The 22,502-nt window shown below is 37.5% G+C and overlaps 2 protein-coding genes across 2 annotated transcripts; both read left to right on the forward strand.

Annotated features, from left to right (window-relative positions):
• Window positions 1-186: 186 nt before the first annotated feature.
• Window positions 187-13,954, forward strand: LOC133517769 (carnitine O-acetyltransferase). Its single transcript, XM_061851182.1, has 13 exons — window positions 187-327; window positions 669-705; window positions 4,369-4,608; window positions 4,839-5,050; window positions 5,391-5,544; window positions 5,632-5,806; window positions 6,004-6,191; window positions 7,693-7,793; window positions 8,447-8,569; window positions 8,965-9,087; window positions 9,793-9,991; window positions 12,759-12,896; window positions 13,035-13,954. The coding sequence occupies exons 2-13, from the start codon at window positions 682-684 to the stop codon at window positions 13,248-13,250; spliced, it is 1,893 nt and encodes a 630-aa protein (XP_061707166.1). The 5' UTR covers window positions 187-327; window positions 669-681; the 3' UTR covers window positions 13,251-13,954.
• Window positions 13,955-18,067: 4,113 nt separating this feature from the next.
• LOC133517771 (uncharacterized) lies at window positions 18,068-22,139 on the forward strand. The gene is made up of 3 exons (XM_061851186.1): window positions 18,068-18,364; window positions 18,460-18,559; window positions 19,974-22,139. The coding sequence occupies exon 3, from the start codon at window positions 20,009-20,011 to the stop codon at window positions 21,365-21,367; it is 1,359 nt and encodes a 452-aa protein (XP_061707170.1). The 5' UTR covers window positions 18,068-18,364; window positions 18,460-18,559; window positions 19,974-20,008; the 3' UTR covers window positions 21,368-22,139.
• The last annotated feature ends 363 nt before the right edge of the window (window positions 22,140-22,502 follow it).

Raw genomic sequence — 22,502 nt, forward strand, 5'->3', positions numbered from 1 at the left:
ATTTTTTTGCTCTCTTGTTATTGAACAACGCAACAAAAAAAAGAAGAAGACAAATTCAATATGTGGACAATAAAAATTAGAAGAAGATAAATTCAATATGTGGACAAGAAAAGGTGTAGTAATAAAAATGAAATCTAGTCACCCTAGAACCGGCTGTCAATGTCAAAAACAAAACAAGTTTCTGAAGTTTCGTGTTTTGCTGGAGTGGAAAGTTCACTTGAACCACCACCAACAACTTTACATTCACATTCACTTTATCCTTCGAAATCAGCGAATACATTCTACGCGATTTACAGACTGGTGACTGCCACATCATTCGATTTCTGTGTAAGTATATTAAGTTCCAATAAACAGGCATCCGATACACCCGTACCGATAACTGTGAGTCTTAAAATAGAGCGCCTATTGTAAGACACTAATTGACCGGAACCTTTAATCATTTCTCCCCTTATGTGGAACATATCTACACCAATTTGCCATTGCCATTATGACGTTGTATCAATAGAAATAAATAAACAATCGTATTATTATTATCATTGCTAAGGCTTACAATCTAAAGATAAACTTTACTCTTTATCATTAGAGCACAGTTTAAAGTCCACTCTTGAAAGTAGACAGGTGATTGAGATGTAGTTTAATAATTTTACCTTATTTTTTTATGTCTACAGGCCTTGCCATACAATGATCCGTGGAGTGCATAAAGTTGTAAGTACAGATGTTATGTTAAATTAAATTGTCACAACATGGACCCTGAGTAGGGTATAGCAAGTTAAACTTATCAACTAAATACTTAAAATTACCTTACAAAACATATTATACAATATTAATACAAAACTATCAAACAAACAAAACAAAACAACATTCCCCAAGACGGCTGGTCCCCGAGGGGATAACGACCAATACCCCCTAACTCTGAACAAAGAAAATCAAGCAAAACAAAAAACCAGTAAAGACAACTTTCTACATGTGTGTACATTAAATACCAGAACACTTCGAACTCCTGAAAGTCTAAACGAGCTAGAACTAGCATTATCACACAAAAATGGGACATTGTGGGCCTTAGTGAAGTTAGACGACTCGGAGAAAATATAGAGGATCATGGCAGCTTTCTTATGTACTATAAAGGAGTAACACCCGGCCAATATGGCACAGGATTTTTAGTAAAACCAGAACTGAAGCCCTACATAGAGGAATTTATTGGAATATCGGAACGTATAGTAATACTCAACATAAAACTGCCACATAGGAAACAAAAAGAAATATGGTCCATCATACAAGTCTATTCACCAACCGAATTATCGAAAAAAATAGAAATAGAATCCTTCTACTCTTCGCTAACAGATGCAATTAAAACTTATGGACACAAGAACTTAATAGTGATGGGTGATTACAACGCAAGAATTGGGAGCAGAGTCATAGGAGAAGAACTAGTAATGGGACCATACTGTTCTGGCAAGCGCACACGAAATGGTGGAAAACTTATCCAACTAGCATATGAAAACAACATGAAAATACTCAACAGCGTATACAAACAAAGAAATAACAACAGATGGACTTGGATATCTCCAGATGGTCTCCACAAGAACGAGATAGACTATATTCTCACTACCAAACCTAAAATGTTTCATGACTGCAGAGTAATAAATAATTTAAACTTTAACACCAACCACAGGATGGTAAGGGCTAAACTTCATTTTACAACTTCTAAGAAAGACAGACCCTTCATATTGAAACCAACTACCACACTTATAGAAAATAGCCAAAACTTAAAAGAAAACCTTGAAAATTTTACAAGACTCACAGGACACCTAGATACCCAAAATAAATATGACAAATTTGAGGAACTCCTACACACGAAGGAAAGCAGAAAACCTAAAATAAAATATAACTCGGCGAAATGGCTTACAAGGGAAACCAAGGAGCTTACTAAAAATTAGAACTGAACTAATATCTCTACCTGGGAAGACGAAACAAGACAGACAAAATATTTCTAAAATCAGTAACAAAATAAAGGTAAACATGAGAAAAGACCGACAAAGACACAGGCTGGCACTTCTGGAAAATTGCATTGAAAGAACAGGCGGGACTAAAAAAGTGAAAAAACAGTTATTGGAAAAAATAGACTGGATACCCAATATCTCAGATAAAACAGGAAAATGCAAAACCAGTCGTCCAGAAATTATCTCTATAGCGACATCTTTTTTCAGAGATTTATACATAAGGAAGGATAGCAACCACCCCACAGACATAACAGGTGGAAGCGTGGTGCCAGACATATTACCTGCAGAAGTGGAAAAAGCAATAAAAACACAAAGAAGAGATAAAGCCCCCGGAGCGGATGGTATTAGCAACGAATTTCTGACTGTTAACATAGATATCCTTGTACCACCTCTCACCAACATATTCAATGATGTGCTACATAGTGAAAATATCCCCAATCAATGGACTACTTCGACAATCACACTACTACACAAAAAAGGTGACAAAAACAACATTAACAACTACCGCCCTATTAGCCTGATGTCAAATATATACAAAATCTTCACCAAAATTATCCTCAATAGAATGACCAAGATCCTAGACGAAAGTCAGCCGAGGGAACAAGCAGGATTTAGGAGCGGATATTCAACCCTGGACCATATATATGTAGTTAAACAACTCTTTGAAAAAGCAAAGGAATTCAATATCACCCTTTACTGCTGTTTTGTGGATTATAGCAAAGCCTTCGACTCACTTAAACATGACAAAATCTGGCAAGCCCTAATAAACCAAGGAGTTGAAATCAAGTACACCAGAATCCTAAAAAACGTCTATGAAAACAGCAAGGCCAAAATTAAGTTGGACAGAGAGGGCGAAGAAATTAAAATAGGAAGAGGAGTTCGTCAAGGCGATCCAGTGTCACCAAAACTCTTCACGGCTGTCCTAGAAGAGGTATTCCGTAAATTAAATTGGGATGAATGCGGATTATCAATCAATGGCGAAAACCTCTCTCATTTAAGATTTGCAGATGATCTGATAATAATCTCACCATCCAAAGACAAACTGAACAAAATGATATGTGACCTAGACACAGAAAGCCAAAAAGTAGGGTTGTGTATGAACACTCTGAAGACCAAAGCCATGACCAACGGAAAACAAGAACCCATTTACGTCAATAACCACAGGATCGAATATGTAAACGAATACTTATACCTAGGTCAAATTATATCCCCACACGACTTGACTACGAAAGAACTAGACAGACGTATTGGAAACGGGTGGAAGCAATATTGGAACCTGAAAGAAGTTATGAAAAATAAGGAAATGAGTATGACCATAAAAAGGAAATTGTTTGATACCTGTATACTTCCAGTTCTAACTTATGGTTGCCAAACATGGGCACTTAACAAATCCCACTACAAAAAGTTAGAAATTTGTCAAAACGCTATGGAGAGAAGTATGATGGGTAAGTGACTATCTGATAAAGTTAGAAATATAGATATAAAGAAATGTACTAAAACAAAAGATATTACTACAACAATTAAGAAGTTAAAATGGAAATGGGCAGGTCACACAATTAGAGGGAGAGAAAAGTGGTCTAAAGCAATAATGTACTGGTTTAGTAGAGACAAAAAGAGGAAGCGTGGCAGGCCAACAAGAAGATGGGAAGATGAGATTAAGAGTGCAGCAGGAGGTTGCTGGACTACAATAGCAAGGGATAGGGATAAATGGAAAGAGTTAGGGGAGGCCTTTGCCTACAAAAGGCATACAGATGGATAATAGATATATATATATATATATGTTAACAACAAAATGTACTTACAAAATACTTGTCTGAAATAAAGGCTATTTCATTTCATTCATTCATACAAAACATATTATTACCTATTGCCTAATATCTAATTTAAAATATCGCGAGTCTTACTAATACTAATTTCTAATAATAACTAGCGTGTAATTATCTAAATAATAATAATGTCAATTCATTAAATCATTCCATTACATTGAGACAAAGGCATAAAAAGGCATAAAGACATAAATTTGAAATTAATACTTATTCGTTATCAGATGTCATAAATTCTTGATATGAATAGAATGATTTACTAATTAACCACGATTTGAGTTTATTTCGAAATATATTATAGCTTTCAACAATTTTAATAGAATCTGGGATTTTATTATATATTTTTATTGACTGGTAATAGGGCCCGTTTTTATAAATAGTTAATTTAGGTTCTGGAAGTGCTAGTTGTCTATTTCGACGCGCGCTTTTAACATATTGGAAGTTAGATATGTGTTTTCTTACAAATAGTCCAGTAGTTATGAAAGAGTATTTACAATTGCTAACTTTACAGGTCTATATAAATTGTTTACAAACTTCTGTTTCAGTGTGGTCATAATGCCTTTATATTGGAGCCATATATCAGCTCCCTTCAGCTGACAACCCACTTGACTTCTGCCAAGACTTACTCCACTGCCCAGAAGCTTCCCCGGCTACCAGTGCCAAAGCTGGATGATACTTTAAGTAAATATTTAAAGACTGCCAAGCCTCATTTGAGCAATGAGGAGTATGATGCAACTTGCAATCTTGCTAAAGACTTTGCTACTGGAGTTGGACAGGATTTGCAGGTATTGTTGTTTTACATGCTATTTAAACTAGGCTTAAATAATAATATTATTGTATATAATTATTAGCGTTAGGATGGCATTACACATGCCCAATGTGCATTGCGTCTAACATTCTAATTAAGCCAAATGTGAGATGCAAATACACATTGGACCAAGAAATTAGACAGGCGGAATACCATCCTGAGCTACTAGTAAAAGCATTTGGGGAACTTTTTATCTTTTTTTTTCAGAGTTTGCTAGAAAAAAGGGCACAGCAGCACACAAATTGGCTTGAGGAGTGGTGGCTCAACACAGCATACTTGGATTACCGGGATCCTGTTGTAGTGTATTCTAGCCCTGGCCTTGTATTTCCATTCCGGAACTTTAACAGTCAGCTTGAGCAGTTGCAGTATGCAGCAAAAACATTGCTGGCTGCACTTGATTACAAATCCCTAATTGACAAGTGAGGCTAATATTTTGTATAAAATTTCAAAATTTCCATTAAGAAGGTTGATAGAGTAACAGGAAATCAAGTTCAATAAAAGGTTTTATTGGGATATATGTGTAAAGTTACTAAAATTCTCTATTCATCTATTGCAAAGAAGCATTAGTGTGTGTTGTCATATATGTGACCGAAACTGGTGAAGTGTTCCATTTTGTCGCTTGCTATAAGGACACCCTTGATAGGTTATTCATATAAAGATACAAGCAAATCTCGTCCTTATGTCAAGCAACAAAGTGAAACGTTTTGCAGGTTTCAGTCACATGTTTATTTATCCACATTAATCATTAATAATTTACAGTGACAAAATTCCGACTGAGATGATGGGAAAAAACCCATTGGACATGCAACAATATAAGAAAATATTTGGAACGTGTAGGATCCCTGGTCTTAAGAGAGATTCATTGTCATATAATACTACCAGCAAACATGTTACTGTCATCCATAACAACCATGTAAGGAAACTAGTGATACTAGCTAGTATTCATTTAATCAACCCATAAAGGACTATTATTTTTTACATTTAATTTATTAAATTATAGATATTCCATGTTGACCTCTGGGGAGACGATGGTAAAGTTCTTAATGAAGATCAAATAGTGCAGCAGCTGCAGAAAGTAATAGAAATGTCCAATACTCCATCGCAAAATGGAATTGGTATTCTCACTTCGGAAAATCGAAATGCTTGGGCTAAAGCTTATGATGTACTGATAAAAGGTACTTATTTATTTTAAATATCCACTAATAAACCAACCAAACCGACCGGGTAATGTCCGGCACAGAAATCATGTCTCGATTTCGGAAAAAAATCGGGTTTCGGTTGAACACTAATCGCATCAGTTTCCCGTACTGTATAAATCTGTGTATTTATCGAGACTTGTACACCCAAATGAATATTGTATAATGTGTTTCAGACAATCAAAACAAAGAATCATTGAAGGACGTGCAATCAAGTTTAGTGGTACTTTGTTTGGACAAGCCTGTGGGGCTGTGGAAGGCCAAGGACAAAAATGGCCGCCAAAACATTGCTGGCGCGCAAACCATCCATGGAGGAGGCGCGGGAATCAACGGCGGAAATCGATGGTTTGACAAAACAGTGCAGGTATGGTTAAAATACCGTAAATTTATCCTCAATGAATGAATGAAATGAATAAAAGTACCAAGGGTCCCTATACTAAATTACCGGAATCCTAATTCCATTTAGTATTTGATTTATAAGTATCAGTAATTGTTCTCCCACACTGCACCCCATCTAGAACAAATGCTACAAGACCTTAGCACGGCAAGTCTTGAAGTTGGACTCGAAATGAACAGGTCCAAAACCCAGTTATTGACCAACGGCGCGAAACGTGGGGTCAAGGTTGATGGGCAGGATATTCAATATGTCGACGACAGGCAGTCTAAAGAAATCGATAGATGTATCGAAAACGCCTGGAAGAGCTGGTCCATGAAGGTGCTAATGAAGGGCAACCTTCCACTGACACTAAAGCACAAACTCGTCGACTCCTATTCTAACCTACGGTGCCCAAACTTGGTCATTAACGGAGCCCAGAAGTCCCGACTCAAGATTTTCCAACGAGCAATGAAGCGCAGCATACTAGGAGTATGCAGAACCGATCAGGTTAGGAACCCCGAACTGCGCTCCAGAACTGGTATGGTAGATGTTGGTGTTAAGGCCGCTAAGTTTACGTGTATTGGAGCGGGACTCATCTGCCGTATGCACTCGGATCGATAGGCCAAATTGACTACCGAAAGGACACCGCAGATGCACTGGGGCAGAGGCAGACCAAAAAAGAGATGGTGGGATGACCATAACCTCGACGCTTTTTGCAGCGATTGGCGGGAACATGCACCAAACCGTGATGAGTGACAGAAGAAAGGCATTTGCCCAGCAGTGGGACACAAAATATATACATATATAAAAGTAAATAACATAATCGTCTATTTTATCTCACGAAAGCGATTTGGCTATACTTCTGTTCATTAGCTCGTTTTGCCGGATTCGACAGGCACGAGAATTGGGTACTTGACACATGTTGAATATTATAACAAAATTTAGTTAAATGGATAGAAAATGAGCCATCCATTATAAAAAAAAGTGGAATTTAAAAAATTATATTGAGATTATATAAAAATACGAGGCTCCAAAGTCTCAAAAATATATTTTTTGTCTTTCAAAAATGGAAAAGAAAATGGGACCATTCGATTCCTTACATTTTATTGAAAAATAAATTGTATAACAACTATACACATAAACGCAATATTTCAGGGTCAAAATGGCAATTTCCTTGATCGTCCATACATTTAGGACAGACTTATATAATGTGACGTCATATCATATTATCATTTTGTTAGAGGCGTTTCAATCGTCGAGTGCGAGCGTCAGGCTTAAACTCTAATTTCTGACCTTGGTGTTGCTTAAATGCCATGAGCCCTACCTATATAGACATCTGATCCTCAGGAAAATCAAGATCGATTAACATTATTTACAAAAAACTGTCAAGTAGCCAATTTCTAAGTTTTACGCACACAAGCCGTTCCGTATCGGCTTATTCGCTAGGACTTACGACCTACTAAAATTATAAATTATTATTCTGTTCCAGTTTATAGTCGGTGCTGACGGCGTGACAGGGTTAACTTACGAGCACTCCCCAGCCGAGGGCCAACCCATTGCCGTGCTAACGGACTTCCTCATCAATTTCATGTAATATTCTCAAACATTACATTACAGACACCTACCACAGTCATCGTCACCATAATATCAACCGAAAGACGTCCACTGCTAGAACGTCCTCCTTGGGTTTCCTCAATCACCGGTTGTGCGCTATACCTCGTTTTTTTAGCATTTGAGTCGATCTTGAGGAGCCTTTTTATTGAAAAAATAGTAACCATTGCGTATGGAACCAACAGAATGTAAATGAAACTTGGTTTGATACGCTGCCGCGTGTCTAGATATATTATGCTATATAATTGTTACATATTTTGCTGTGCCTTATTTTTCATAAGTGCTTTTCAATAACACAAGTCAAGTCGAGTCTTTCTCTAATCCTAAGAAAAACGAAGTATAGTCTCATCTAATGGCTCCCAGAAAGCTTAATTAACCTGATCGTCTGGCCTCCTGCTGCATCTGTAAGATACCTTACCAATATGCTTCATAATAATCTATATCAGTGTGTATCACGTCTCTGAGCTCGATCTGCAACCCTCTTTCTCTAATGACCGGTCTGGTACCTAACGAATATTGTAATTGTCACTGTAAGATTTTGTTTTAAGTAAGGAGGCTGTTCATAAAACCTTTTAAAGGCTAGTTAAAATATTTAGAGGAACGTTATAGGCTTATAATATATTATGTTACAGAGACCAGAATAAAGCTGCAGGCAGGCCTGCCTCTTCAAGCCCTAAACCCCCACAGCTGCTTAAATTTAATGTGTCCTCAGAGGTGGCTGGCATGATTACAACAGCAAAGGGTAGTTTAGACAAGTAAGTTTTCTGTTACATTTATTTAAAGTAGGTACTTGATAAAACATGCAATGCAAATTTATTAGTTACATCAGTTTGTGGTTGACAGATGATTTTAGTTTTTTTTATTTTCTACCTTATTAGGATTACTATTATGTCTATCAGTGGCTTTCTTTTGGCCATGTTTGAACATATGGTAGAAAAACGACGCCGTCCGTAAATTACAAACTAGGGATTATTCACCTAGATCTGAAATTTTAAGCAGATTCTTTTGAATAGAGTTGTTTTTGGTTTTTCTGTTATATATTTATTTCAGTCGCGTCTATGGTGGATGTTTTCTTTTGTTAAATTAGGGCCAAGAAATCGAGATATTTTACTTAATATAAATAATACAATACTGATTCATTTGATTGCAGATTAGTAAATAATCTGGAGCTGAACTGCTTTACATATGAGAAATATGGAAAGAACTTCATTAAATCACAAAAGTTAAGTCCAGACAGCTACCTACAAATGGCTATGCAGTATGCATTTTACAGGTATGTACCCCATTAATACAATAAAACACTGCCCTATTTCACATTAAAATCGCATGATCATTTGCAGTCATTCAATTTTGGTCAACAAATGTTTTTACTCGCTCGCTTAACTCTATCCCTATTGATTCAATATATTTTTTATAGCTGAGATGCTCAGATCTCGGCAGCGATCTTGCAAGCTAAGCAATATTTGGCTGAATTAAACACAGGGCCGTGGCAGAGAGAATCTATTTTTGGGCGATATGATTTTATACATAAAAAATATTTAAAAAACTACATATAGCTTCCTTCGAAAACAGGCAAACCGTAGAAGTTAATAGACGTATCGAAAACACCTGGAAGAGCCTCTGGTCCATGAAGTCGCTATTGAATGGTGACCTTCCCCTGTGTCTCAAGCGCAAACTCATCGACATATGTATCCTGCCTGACTGAGGCTTTAAAGTTCAAACTCACGGTTTGCCAGCGAGCGTTGGAGCGCTGTATACTGGGTGTTCGCAGAACTGATCGAATCAGAAACACGGAACTGCGCTCCAGAACCCGAGTGGTAGATGTAGGTGTGATGACCGCAAGGCTTATGTGGGACTGGGCTGGACATGTCTGCCGCATGCACCTTGAACGCTGCGGCAGCTCAGCAATGGGCCACTAAAAAAGGCTAATAGAAAAAAAATCACATACACTTACTAAATTGCCTAATTAATTTGCCAGGTTGCACAAAACGCCAGGCGCGCACTATGAGTCCGCAGCGACGCGGATGTTCGCCGGTGGCCGCACCGAAACCATCCGCTCCTGCTCAGTAGAGTCCATCGAGTTCGCTCAGGCCATGCTGGACGCCAAGCGCTCACCAAAGGACAAGAAGGCGGCTATGCAGAGCGCTATTAACGCGCACAAGAATTATACCGTTATGGTAGGTATACCTACATGATTTAATCCACGAATTACAGTGCCCTGACAGTGTGTAAACTTTAAAAAAAGATACAATAGAATATAAGAAAAAAAAAACAATATATTCGTTTCAAAACTAAGAACTTTGGGCTATTTTTAGATTTATTACAACTTAAATTAGTTTATAATTATGGGTCCGTACCTACTTATTGGTACAGCAGGTTTCTACGTAAGGAAATTACATTGTTAATGTTGTACTGCCATTTCGCCAAAATATTTTTCGCCTAATTTAACTTTACAACCAACTTAATGCAGTACTTTTACTTGGCAAACCAATGTTTATAGTAGGTTGGGTTAGAACTACAACCCCCACAAACATGACTTGTCACCAGAAAAGCGGGTTAGGTTAGAACTATGACCCCCACAAACATGACTTGTCACCAGAAAAGTAGGTTAGGTTAGAACTACGACCCCCACAAACAATTTGTCACCAGAAAAGTAGGTTAGGTTAGAACTACAACCCCCACAAACATGACTTGTCACCAGAAAAGTAGGTTAGGTTAGAAGTATGACCCCCACAAACACGATTTGTCACCAGAAAAGTAGGTTAGGTTAGAACAGCGACCCCCACAAACAACTTGTCATCAGAATAGTAGGTTGGGTTAGAACTACAACCCCCACAAACATGACTTGTCACCAGAAAAGCGGGTTAGGTTAGAACTATGACCCCCACAAACATGACTTGTCACCAGAAAAGTAGGTTAGGTTAGAACTACGACCCCCACAATCATGACTTGTTACCAGAAAAGTAGGTTAGGTTAGAACTACGACCCCCACAATCATGACTTGTCACCAGAAAAGTGGGTTAGGTTAGAACTATGACCCCCACAAACATGACTTGTCACCAGAAAAGTAAGTTAGGTTAGAACTACGACCCCCACAATCATGACTTGTTACCAGAAAAGTAGATTAGGTTAGAACTATGACCCCCAAAAACATAACTTGTCACCAGAAAAGTAGGTTAGGTTAGAACTGCGACCCCCACAAACACGATTTGCTCAAATGCTCTAGTAGATGGCGCCACTTTTTGATATTTAACAAATTTAACACATATCAGTGAAAGAGTAGGGATCAAAGTCAAATGGCGTTCTAAAAAAAAAGATACAATAGAATATAAGAAAAAAAAACAATATATTCGTTTCAAAACTAAGAACTTTGGGCTATTTTTAGATTTATTACAACTTAAATTAGTTTATAATTATGGGTCCGTACCTACTTATTGGTACAGCAGGTTTCTACGTAAGGAAATTACATTGTTAATGTTGTACTGCCATTTCGCCAAAATATTTTTCGCCTAATTTAACTTTACAACCAACTTAATGCAGTACTTTTACTTGGCAAACCAATGTTTAGCACTTTATTATTTCGCAATATTTTTATTTGATCAAAATAATATTTAACAGAGATTAATTTTACCGGGATTAATTTAGTAAATTGGTCACTAAGCAAATATTTCAATAAAGCTAAAACTATTTATTGTCAAACAAAGTTTGCCCAAATTTAAACTTTGCATTTTGGCATTTTGAAGCAACGGCATGTCACCAGAAAAGTAATTTAGGTTAGACTGCGACCCCCACAAAAATGACTTGTCACCAGAAAAGTAGGTTAGGATAGAACTACGACCCCCACAAACATGACTTGTCACCAGAAAAGTAGGTTAGGTTAGAACTATGACCCCCACAAACACGATTTGTCACCAGAAAAGTAGGTTAGGTTAGAACAGCGACCCCCACAAACAACTTGTCACCAGAATAGTAGGTTGGGTTAGAACTACAACCCCCACAAACATGACTTGTCACCAGAAAAGCGGGTTAGGTTAGAACTATGACCCCCACAAGCATGACTTGTCATCAGAAAAGTGGGTTAGGTTAGAACTATGACCCCCACAAACATGACTTGTCACCAGAAAAGTGGGTTAGGTTAGAACTATGACCCCCACAAACATGACTTGTCACCAGAAAAGTAGGTTAGGTTAGAACTACGACCCCCACAAACATAACTTGTCACCAGAAAAGTAGGTTATGTTAGAACTACAACCCCCACAAACAAACTAGAACTATGACCCCCACAAACATGACTTGTCACCAGAAAAGTAAGTTAGGTTAGAACTACGACCCCCACAATCATGACTTGTTACCAGAAAAGTAGATTAGGTTAGAACTATGACCCCCACAAACATAACTTGTCACCAGAAAAGTAGGTTAGGTTAGAACTGCGACCCCCACAAACACGATTTGCTCAAATGCTCTAGTAGATGGCGCCACTTTTTGATATTTAACAAATTTAACACATATCAGTGAAAGAGTAGGGATCAAAGTCAAATGGCGTTCTAAAAGTTTTAATCATATGTCGAAAGATGGTAGTAAATTTACTGTGGCTACAAAATTTGCTTTGACAATCCACCTGTATTAAAATTCTCTTATGCCAATCGATACAATCGACAAAATAACTAAAGACATATTAATACACGCCTAACTAATCCATTCTCACATAAATAATCAATTGCAACATCTTACATATGCGAAACAATGGTTTGCCATCTGATAGTTCGGCCACTTCTGTCAAATGAAATTATGGGAAAAATAGTTTGGGAAGTGATAATTTGCCATACAATATTCGGCAATATATTAGTAAACCATTGTTACTGTATCATTAGCAATATTTAAAGTGTAACTTGCACGGCTTACACATCTTGCCGCGACTCGCTGTGACTATATGCTTTGTTTTAGGCTCTTCAAGGGCTCGGCGTAGATCGTCACCTTCTCGGGTTAAAGTTGATTGCACTGGAGAACGGCATTGATATACACAAGCTGTACTCCGACCTAGGATACGTGAGAAGTGCCCACATGCGGCTGTCCACCAGTCAGGTAGCTAACATATTCAAGAGATTTACAGATAAAAGTTAATTTCAGATTGCTTTTGAAAGCCATTAGCGCTTGATTTTCAAACTGAGACAGATTTACGTTTCACAAATGTATTGATTCAAGCCTTGTTCCAACACTCAGGTGGCATGTAAATGCGACGGCTTCATGTGCTACGGACCGCTAGTCAGCAACGGCTACGCGACGTGCTACAACCCGCGCGATAACGACGTCAACTTCGCCACGTCGGCCTTCAACGACAACCCGGAGACCAGCTGCGACAAGTACCGGGGCGCCTTAGAGCAGTCCCTCCAGGATATGCACGACGTGCTCTTGCTTAGCACACAGTCTAAACTGTAAAAGTTTAGTTGCCATGGATTCTTTCGAAATAATCTGGGGCGCAAATTATAAAGCTACCAGTTAGGATTTTACAAGTCTAAATTGGCAACACTGACTAAAACACCGCTCGCCATTGGTCACGCGTGTGATTGATTTGACCTCGGTCACCGTGTAATAACAACCTTCGTGCATCCCGATAAGGTTTATAATGACACGTTTACAGGTTTACGTGGCATTTTAAGGTTTAAAGCCGTGTTACATTTCTACCTTTAAACTTGTAGCTCTATAAAATGAGGTCTAGATTGTTAAGTTTGATAGAACTAGTTGAAAGGACCAGAAACAACGGACAAGCGGCACAAGTTAAAGACTGAAGATTTTTTCTCCAGAATGTCTTTATTTATACATTTGTACATAATATTACTGTGATCTTTTTCATTAGAAATCAAATTGTCATTTTGATACCGGTGTATTTTTGATTGGTATTTGGTAACTGATAAACAAATTTTTAAATTATGTTATGGATGTTTTTCACAACTGCTAATTTTAAGTATAAATGGAAAACCATATTGCCATCAGTGCGTATTATAATTCTTCAGATGCCAGGGGTGAGGTATTACTTTACAATTAAGTATTAACGAATAGCAAGTTTATTGTCATTATCTTGTAATATATATCTTTCTTTATGTTAATCTCTTCCGTTTTTAGATTATATACATTTTTTTAAACGTGTTTTTTTTTCAATAGTTTATTTTGTTCTAATACGGTTCAGTTTCATAATTTATATATTTTGTTAATTAAGTTTAATCATAGAATAGAATAACTTTATTTGCATAGAATAAGTACATATTTTGGTGTCCACAGATGTAATTTTGACATTTTTTTGCTTATTCTGCTATATGCATAAAATAATACTAGCATGCAAAAACTTTACACAATTTAATTTTCAATTACTATTGAATAACAATTTTAATCATCAATTTTATTTTACTCCTGGATGTTTTCGGAGAGATAATCTTTGAGGCAATAATATTTTTTATCCAATAAGTAACAAACAAGACTTCTTTTAAATTTATTAATAGGTAGCTCCCTCATGCGTTGCGGTAGCTTGTTATACACTTTAATGCACATTGCAAAACACTGTCTGTTATATAATGAAGTCTTAGGAATACTATCATGTACAAGACGACCTTCATTTCTCGTGCCCCTCGGAAACACAGTTTTGGCCGTCGTGAAAAGTTCCATATGGTTCTTGACGAAAATGCACGACTCCAATATATACAAAGACGGAAGCGTCAGGATCTTTAAATTTTTGAACATTTCTCTACATGACTTATAAATGCTCTATCCAGACTTGAACTGGCCCCCCAAAGGATAAGGTCGTACCTCAAATTTGAACTAATATAGCCGTGATAAGCGGCTAAAGAGGCTTGTAAACCGGACGTGCGTCTCGAGTCTCCTCAAACCATAAACAAACCTATTTATTTTGGAACTAACTTTTTCAATCTGTTCATTCCAGTCCAGATATTTATCTAATTTTAAACCTAAAAATGTTACGTTCAATCCAATGATGATGATTGTACTACATATTTGGTCAGCCACACAAAATCTCTTTCGTACTTAATACCAAAGACAATTTTAAATTAAGGTGGATTGTCAAAGAAAACTTTTTAGCCACAGTAAATTTACTGCCATCTTTCGACACATGATTAAAACTTTTATAACGCTATTTGACTTTGATCCTTATTCTTTCACTGATATGTGTTTAATTTGTTAAATATCAAAAAGCGGCAGTATCTTATAGGGCATAGGCCAAAGCAAAGATAATTCGACATAGAGCATAGGTCAAAGGTTATGGCGCCATCGCTCGAAATTGAAATAGAGGTGCATTAGCTTCGTCTTCTGTGATTTGTGTCTCAATCTGACTTAGAACTCTTTCATGTGCGCATGACTTGCCTAGTATTAAACTTGCGTTTCGTCTTTGACCTTAACATCCAACTGGACTTGAATTCAAGATATTCCGGAGGTAAAGTGCACATTAGGAGAATTCCTGGTAATTTCGTCTCGCTCTCTACCTAGTTTTGTAACATTGAAACTATTGGGATTCTAATTTCCCTATTTGAATTTGATTCGTAATGCTTGCTCCGATTTTACTCTGCTCTGCTCTGCACTTTAAAATTAATAAAGAAATAATAAGTTCATATCAATCGTTTCCATTTTTTTGACAGTAAACAACAGTTGCTAGGCAACAACATTATAATAAAGATAGGTCTTGACATATGAGGTATATGCAACCTTCTTAATGTTGTACTTATGCCTTTAAATTGTACCAATTTTATAGTGACATTTGGTGATGTAGTTTGCACTATGGAAGGTAGAGGCAAGGAACAGAAACTCCTTAGGCAAAATTGTTGCAAGTGTCCAGCTGTCAGCTATAAATAATAGTTCCAAATCTCTCCAGAGTATCTAAGAACCTAGGCGTTATTGACGGAGTGAAGTGCGCTGTCTATGATTAGATTTTTTTCACAAGTATTCTAGTATGGAAGGTGGAGGTAAGGAAAGAAATCTTCATGTACCAAAAAGTGTCATCAAAAAACCTTAAATAGGTGGCGCTACAATACCTAGAATACTTGAACAAAAAAATCAAATCATAGACAGCGCACTTCACTCCGTCAATAACGCCTAGGTTCTTAGCTACTCTAGTGCTACTCTTGAGAGACTTGGAACATATTCTTTGCTTGGAACTATTATAAATAGCTAACAGCTGGACACTTTTGCAACAGTTCTACCATAAGAGATGTCACTCCTGTCGCGACGGACGCGAAAATCCGATGCCACAATACTAATTCACCTGCGGCAACACCGAACAGCGCCCTCTATGTGGAACTGTGGTAAGTTAACCAACGTAGTAAGTTGGTGAAGCTAGATTCAGTATGGCGCGAAACGCGCTAGTTCTATAAAATGTGATATAAAGTGAGGAAGCCTACAGCTGTCCGGAATCATCTAAAGCTAAGTATTTTATTTACTTGGTGAAAGCTCGCAGTAGTGGTATGGTTTCTCTGTGCGATTATCTCCTTTATTCCTTTCTGGTTCGAGCTTGCCACGTGACCTTGACGTGGAAGCTATTGGGAGCCCATCTTAGGTAAGGCGGACTAGGGACTTATGATTGTGTAGGAGTCTGCGGCTTCGGCCGCAGATCCTCCTATATCAATGTGTAAGAGAATGGCAGGTTTAGCTGCTAGATGCTCCCCGTAAGGGGGGCGGCTACTATAGAGAAAGGCGTTAGGAGTTCTGTGGCTTCGGCTGCTAGGTTCTCCTTTATCCCCGTGTAGGAGTAAGGTGGCTCCGGCCGCTAGTTACTCCTTTATCAGCACGCAAGGGGCAGCTTCGGCTGTGGTACGCCCCCTTGAAACCAGAGAAAGGCGTTAGGAGTTCTGTGGCTTCGGCTGCTAGGTTCTCCTTTATCCCCGTGTAGGAGTAAGGTGGCTTCGGCCGCTAGTTACTCCTTTATCAGCACGCAAGGGGCAGCTTCGGCTGCGGTACGCCCCCTTGACTATACAGCTACTTAGGTAGTTGGCTTTGTGTAACCTACATCCGGCCGGGTAAGATGGGGCTCACTAGTAAGATATATAGATTTATGTGTGGAGGTTAATGGTTTGGAGAATACCATGTTCATAGAGCAATTTTACCCACAGATCTCGGGTGTCATACATTCAGCCGCCTTAAGATAAGCGAAGCAGATTAAGGCTCCTCTGGCCCAGGAGTTGAGGTGCAGAGAGAGTGAGGATGAAGAGTCCCTTATGGGATATGAAGGTATGTATGCGATGCATTCTACACCCTAATAACACATATAAATAAGTTGCCGCCTTTCCCCTCTTTACGGTCTCATTTATATACCGCAGGCGGCTAGGGGAGAGGCGGCCACATTGGTGGAGGTGCTGGGATTCAGCAGTTAAAGAACCAAGGCTTTGTTGAGAATAAATAATATAAAGAATGCAAAGCATACATCTTCACTATAGGCATATATGTTTACTATCGGAAATCATAGATGGCGCTAACAGTAGCGAAAACTGCGAGGTTTTATATTTTATGTGTACATTTTAAGGTGTTTTCTTATTACATCTGGTTCGATATTAATTTAGGCTTGTTTAAATAAAGAGGCTGGCATTAATATTCATCAATTGAAGATATTTTGAGTTAATAAGTCATGTTTTTATATACGTGAACGGCAGAACATCAACATTGTACGGAGCCAACATGAAGAAATTACATCGCGGTGACCGGAAGCAGTCACACGACATTTTCATAATGGATGTATTTTATTTTCCAATTAGAATGGAGTCGCAAATTAGTAAAAGAATAAACAAAGATGAATAAAAAAGGGATTGGTGCATTTGTCTATATTTATCAATTATGATATTTATTACTTTAAATTAAGTGATACACTATTGTGTAATAATGCCTTCGAGTTACCAACGTAACCGGAAAAATAGGCGGCGCGAACCGCCTAGAACAAGATGGCAGGTGTTGCCACACTAGGAAGATTATCCACCAAATCGCGGAAAATGTGCGGATTATCGGGATTCTCAAGAAAATTAAAGAAGAAAGAAAAATTATGTCGCTAAGCTGATTCAACATAGAAAAGTTATACGATAACCAATTTCCAATAAGACGCTTCAGTAGGTACGTCATAGCAAAGCGTACTTAGATATAAGTAGAAGATTTACTTTATTTTATTATACATTAGTTGTTAGAGTTGTGGATTTAATATGATTATAATAAGTAAACGTATGCGAGTCAGAATAACTAATAAGCATCTTATAAAAAACGTACGTGTAGTAGATAAGAGTTTGTATGAGTAAGCACTCTACATTTTACCTTTTATATTTACGTTATACTTTAGAACTTAAGTAGTTTTAAGAACACAAGGATGCAATCATTTATACGGAATCAACATAAAGAAGAAAGAAATTTGTTAAAGGCCCTAAATTCATTTCATATTTATCGAAATTTATGGGGTTTGAGTTGACTTTGGCAACACTGACTGTTGCAAAGCGAACGTTCCACCATTTTGAATCGTTGGCGGAAGATCTCCAAGCAGACGCGAGTTCCCCGGGAAGGTTCCTCAAATTATGCTGGTAAATATTGAGAATATTATAATTTAAAGGGCACCAACAAAGGGATAAGCGTGTAGATAGGCAAGATTGTGAAAAACTACGTATTTACTTCATAGGTACAGTGAACTCGCCGCCGCCAACCACACCGGACAAGACAACTCGGATTTGACGAAAACCCCCCTGATTAGACCTGCTATCGGACTAGACTATTTCTCGGTAAGTTTTTAAACATTTACTTCACAGTGACAGAGCTCTATTCTGTAAAACAAATGCGCGCGACGAAAATTATTTCATAGCAAGCGATCCGACAGCATGGCGGCCATGATCATTTGGGTTTCTAACAAGAAAAGGAATCCGTTTTTAACTAAGTATCCTTCCGTATGTATGAATTATGAGTCGATTTCGTCTCCTACTTTATTGAAATAATTTCACTTTCTAGAAGTTGATAGTTGGGGACGACCGTAGACAAGAGTCAACCCTATTGTTTAGGTAACACGGCTCATATTAGTACGACTCAGTTTTAGAAATATCTAGAATTTTCCAAACAAGAGGCGAACCTTAGTAATTTTCCAAGCTTACTATAGGCCTTCTGGAATGTTATCTCGGGTTCCCTAGTTAGATAGTTTGGTATTATTACGCTACCTTATTTAAACTAAGAAAGACAATTTATTTCTTTGTGAATTGATTTACGGCGTATGTACAAAGGATTTAGTTGAGTAAGTAAACGTTAAGTAAGAAGTATAATTATATACAATATTATGTATATAGGCCTAAAGGGAACTTATACCTGATTTATTTTACATGCATTCCATATTGAAGTCCATGATTATATTATACGAAAGCAATTGTGGTGTGTATGTGTATATATAAGTTAACATCTTCTTTCCAGATTTATTGTGGTGACTTTTATGTGCAATTAGACTCATTAGATAAGTGATTCTTTGAAGTGTTCAAATAAATAAAATTAAAATGATTACTAAATAAATAAACCAAGCAAGTGAAATAAAATTAAAATTATTACTAAATAAATAAACCAAACAAGTGAAATAAAAATAAAATAATCATTAAATAGATCAATAAAACAAGTGAAATGGAAATAAAGTATTAATTTTCGTTGTGCTACGAGTGAGCTTGAATCAGAGACACCAACATTAGAGGTTGTGTTGTGGCAACAGTGTATAAACGTCAACATCACTTACTGACGTCGATGACGCTTGTATTGGTGTAACCTATAAGTTATAAAGATAAAACTAGACACATTTATATGTAGGTGTGTATGTTATGTTGCCTTCCACCCTTGTTTTACTCCCTCATGATATTTAAATGAAACATCGGATTATGATTGGGTCAATGGTTTCATTCATGTAATTTAATTGACTTTGATTTTTATTCTTTCTTTGGTTTCAAATTTGAAAGGATTTTAGAGATCATTAGTTAAATTTAGATTTCAATATTTTGAGATCATTAAAATAAAGAATAAATAAAATAATTTAAAATTAAACAACCTAAAGTAAGTATGAAACATAGTTACTGCAAGGCAGTATTAATTAAATCTACAAGCGTAATCATTTCATACATAAGCAAATAAATAGGACTTTAGGTTAAATGGGTTTATTTCTATACGTTACAGGATTAAACAAGAAAAGAGCTTACACAAACAACATAATGGACGATTTGCTTTTAAGAAGGCTTAGGCTCATTAACGACAAACTCACCACAGACCTAGAAGTTATTCCTGTTACCATTAATTCAGAGAACTTAGGGCAGGCTCAAATTACTTACAGTAAATTAGATGCATCTCTGAAAAGACTTGACAACGACTTGATGGAGTACTTTCGCTTGGCTTCGACACCTGCTTCTGATGAAATATGTTTACTGAGTGGATTGCAACTTCAAACAGAGGAGACTTTGGCTGAACTTAAAGTGAAGATCGACCAAATAACTTTGAAAGGCAACGCTACAGAGAAACCTCCGGAAGCGAATGCCTCATGCCGACTCCCTAAACTTCAGCTGCCGGTGTATAGTGGAGATGTGCTCTTTTGGTGTGAGTTCTGGGACTCCTTCAAGAGCAACATTGATTCAAGAAATCTGCCTGATGTTGACAAGCTCTCCTATCTTAAAGCCTCGGTGACGGGAGATGCCAAGAAAGCCATAGATGGTCTGTCTACTACTAATGCTAATTATAGAATAGCCATATCAATCCTGAAGGAGCGTTTCGGCAAGACCTCTCATCTCATTGACGCGCATTATGCAACACTATATAAGGTTAAGATGGCCAAAAGCACCGCTGAAGACTGTAGAAAGACATTCAACGAAGTTGAACGAAATCTCAAAATTTTGGAATCATTAGGTGAAAACATCAATCACAATCATCTTCGTTTTATGTTGCTGGAGAAATTTCCACCCGATCTAGTTTACGAAATTAAGCTGAAGGTTAATGATGATTCTATACAAGAAATCAGGAACCAATTAGATAGAATTATTACCGCAAAAGAGGATGCTGAAAGGATTTCAGGAAGAAAACGCACGCATGAAGCAGAAGATAGTACAGTCGGAACTCTACATATAAATGTGAAACGTGCAAGAAGCGCATATCCACCCAAACAGCAACAAGGTCCCCCTAAGAAACAAAATCCTCAAGGAGGTTTTGATAGAAGACCGGAAAGGAAGAATAAGTTTGATAGTATTAATAAACCCAATAAATGGAACAGACCAAAACAAACTCCGACTTCTAACAAGGATCAACCAGAACCTCAGCAGGGCTCTTCGAAGGGGAGAACAGCGTGGACATGCATCTTTTGCAAAGGTGATCATTACAATGATAAGTGCTCTGAAGCTACTACCTTAGCAGAAAGAAAGAAACGACTTGGAAAGAAATGCTTCATGTGTTTGAAGTTAGGCCACTTTATAAAAGACTGCAAGAACAAACGTAAGTGTAGCATTTGCTGTAGTGAGACACCGCATAACAGAGCTTTATGCCATTTAAATTTTCAGAAGAATACTGCAATGAAGAAACAGTCCTGACGGTTCTAGGAAAGGGATTCACTACTCTTCAAACTTCTGTTAGGGCTAACCCCCTAGATGATAAAAATAAACAATATAAATATAGACTTCTTTTAGATCCAGGCTCTCAGCGCTCCTATGTCACATTTCAAACTGCCAAGGAATTGAAGCTTCCCATTGAAGAGGAAAGTCATTTAACTATATTTACCTTCGGTGAAGATCCTCCTAAAGAAATACATAGTCCAATAGTTACTTTACAGTTGCTGTCAAGGACAAATAAGAAGATAGTTATACAAGCCAACTGCGTTGAACGTATTTCAAGAGGATACATACCCACTGTCAAGTTGAAGGACTTACCGGAGTCATATATACTAGCGGATGACGGCTCGCTAAGCGGACAGGTGCAGATTCTGGTTGGAAACGAGTACTACTTCAACCTAATTTACGAGAAGAAAATACAATTGGGTAGTAACCTGTTCCTGGTCGATTCTGCCCTTGGTTGGATAATAAGTGGTAGAACAGAACCACAGCTTAGTGACGAGCCCTATGTAGTGACTTACGCTCAGACTTGTATAGAAACGAAGCTTCATCAACCTGACCCACCCCTTTGTGATGGAGACATAAAGAGCCTCTGGGAACTAGAATGTATAGGTATTAGTGATTCACCGAAAGCAACTAGAGAAGAAGAAGCAATCAAGTATTTTAATAATACCACTCTAAAATTAAATAATCGTTACACGGTAAGCTGGCCGTGGATAACTTACCCACCGGACCTACCCAATAATTATGGAATGGCTTTTGGTCGCTTATCAAGCTTATTGAAGCGTATGGATCAAGGCACGTTGTTATCATACGATGATACGTTTAAACAACAATTAGATAAGGGTATAATAGAAGTTGTAATTGCTTCAAGAACGTCAACGGATAACGTAGTTCACTACCTACCCTTCCATGGAGTAAGCCATCGAGGGAAACCTATGAGAATAGTTTATGATGCTAGCTCCAAGAGCAGCAAAGACACCAAGAGTCTGAACGAATGTTTATACAGAGGACCACTCATGTTAGAAGACCTCACAGGTTTACTCATAAAATTTAGAACTCATCAGATAGGACTAACCTCAGATATTGAAAAGGCGTTCTTACAAATGGCGTTACA

This window comes from Cydia pomonella, chromosome 5, assembly GCF_033807575.1.
Source record: "Cydia pomonella isolate Wapato2018A chromosome 5, ilCydPomo1, whole genome shotgun sequence".
NCBI lineage: Eukaryota > Metazoa > Arthropoda > Insecta > Lepidoptera > Tortricidae > Cydia > Cydia pomonella.

Bases quoted from the DNA above. Each gene is read 5' to 3' on its own strand.
- LOC133517771 (XM_061851186.1), top strand. From the start codon at position 20,009: ATGGACGATTTGCTTTTAAGAAGGCTTAGGCTCATTAACGACAAACTC.
- LOC133517769 (XM_061851182.1), top strand. From the start codon at position 682: ATGATCCGTGGAGTGCATAAAGTT. The intron at 706-4,368 runs GTAAGTACAGAT...CTTCTGTTTCAG, and splicing joins TCCGTGGAGTGCATAAAGTT to TGTGGTCATAATGCCTTTAT. The intron at 8,570-8,964 runs GTAAGTTTTCTG...ATTTGATTGCAG, and splicing joins GCAAAGGGTAGTTTAGACAA to ATTAGTAAATAATCTGGAGC.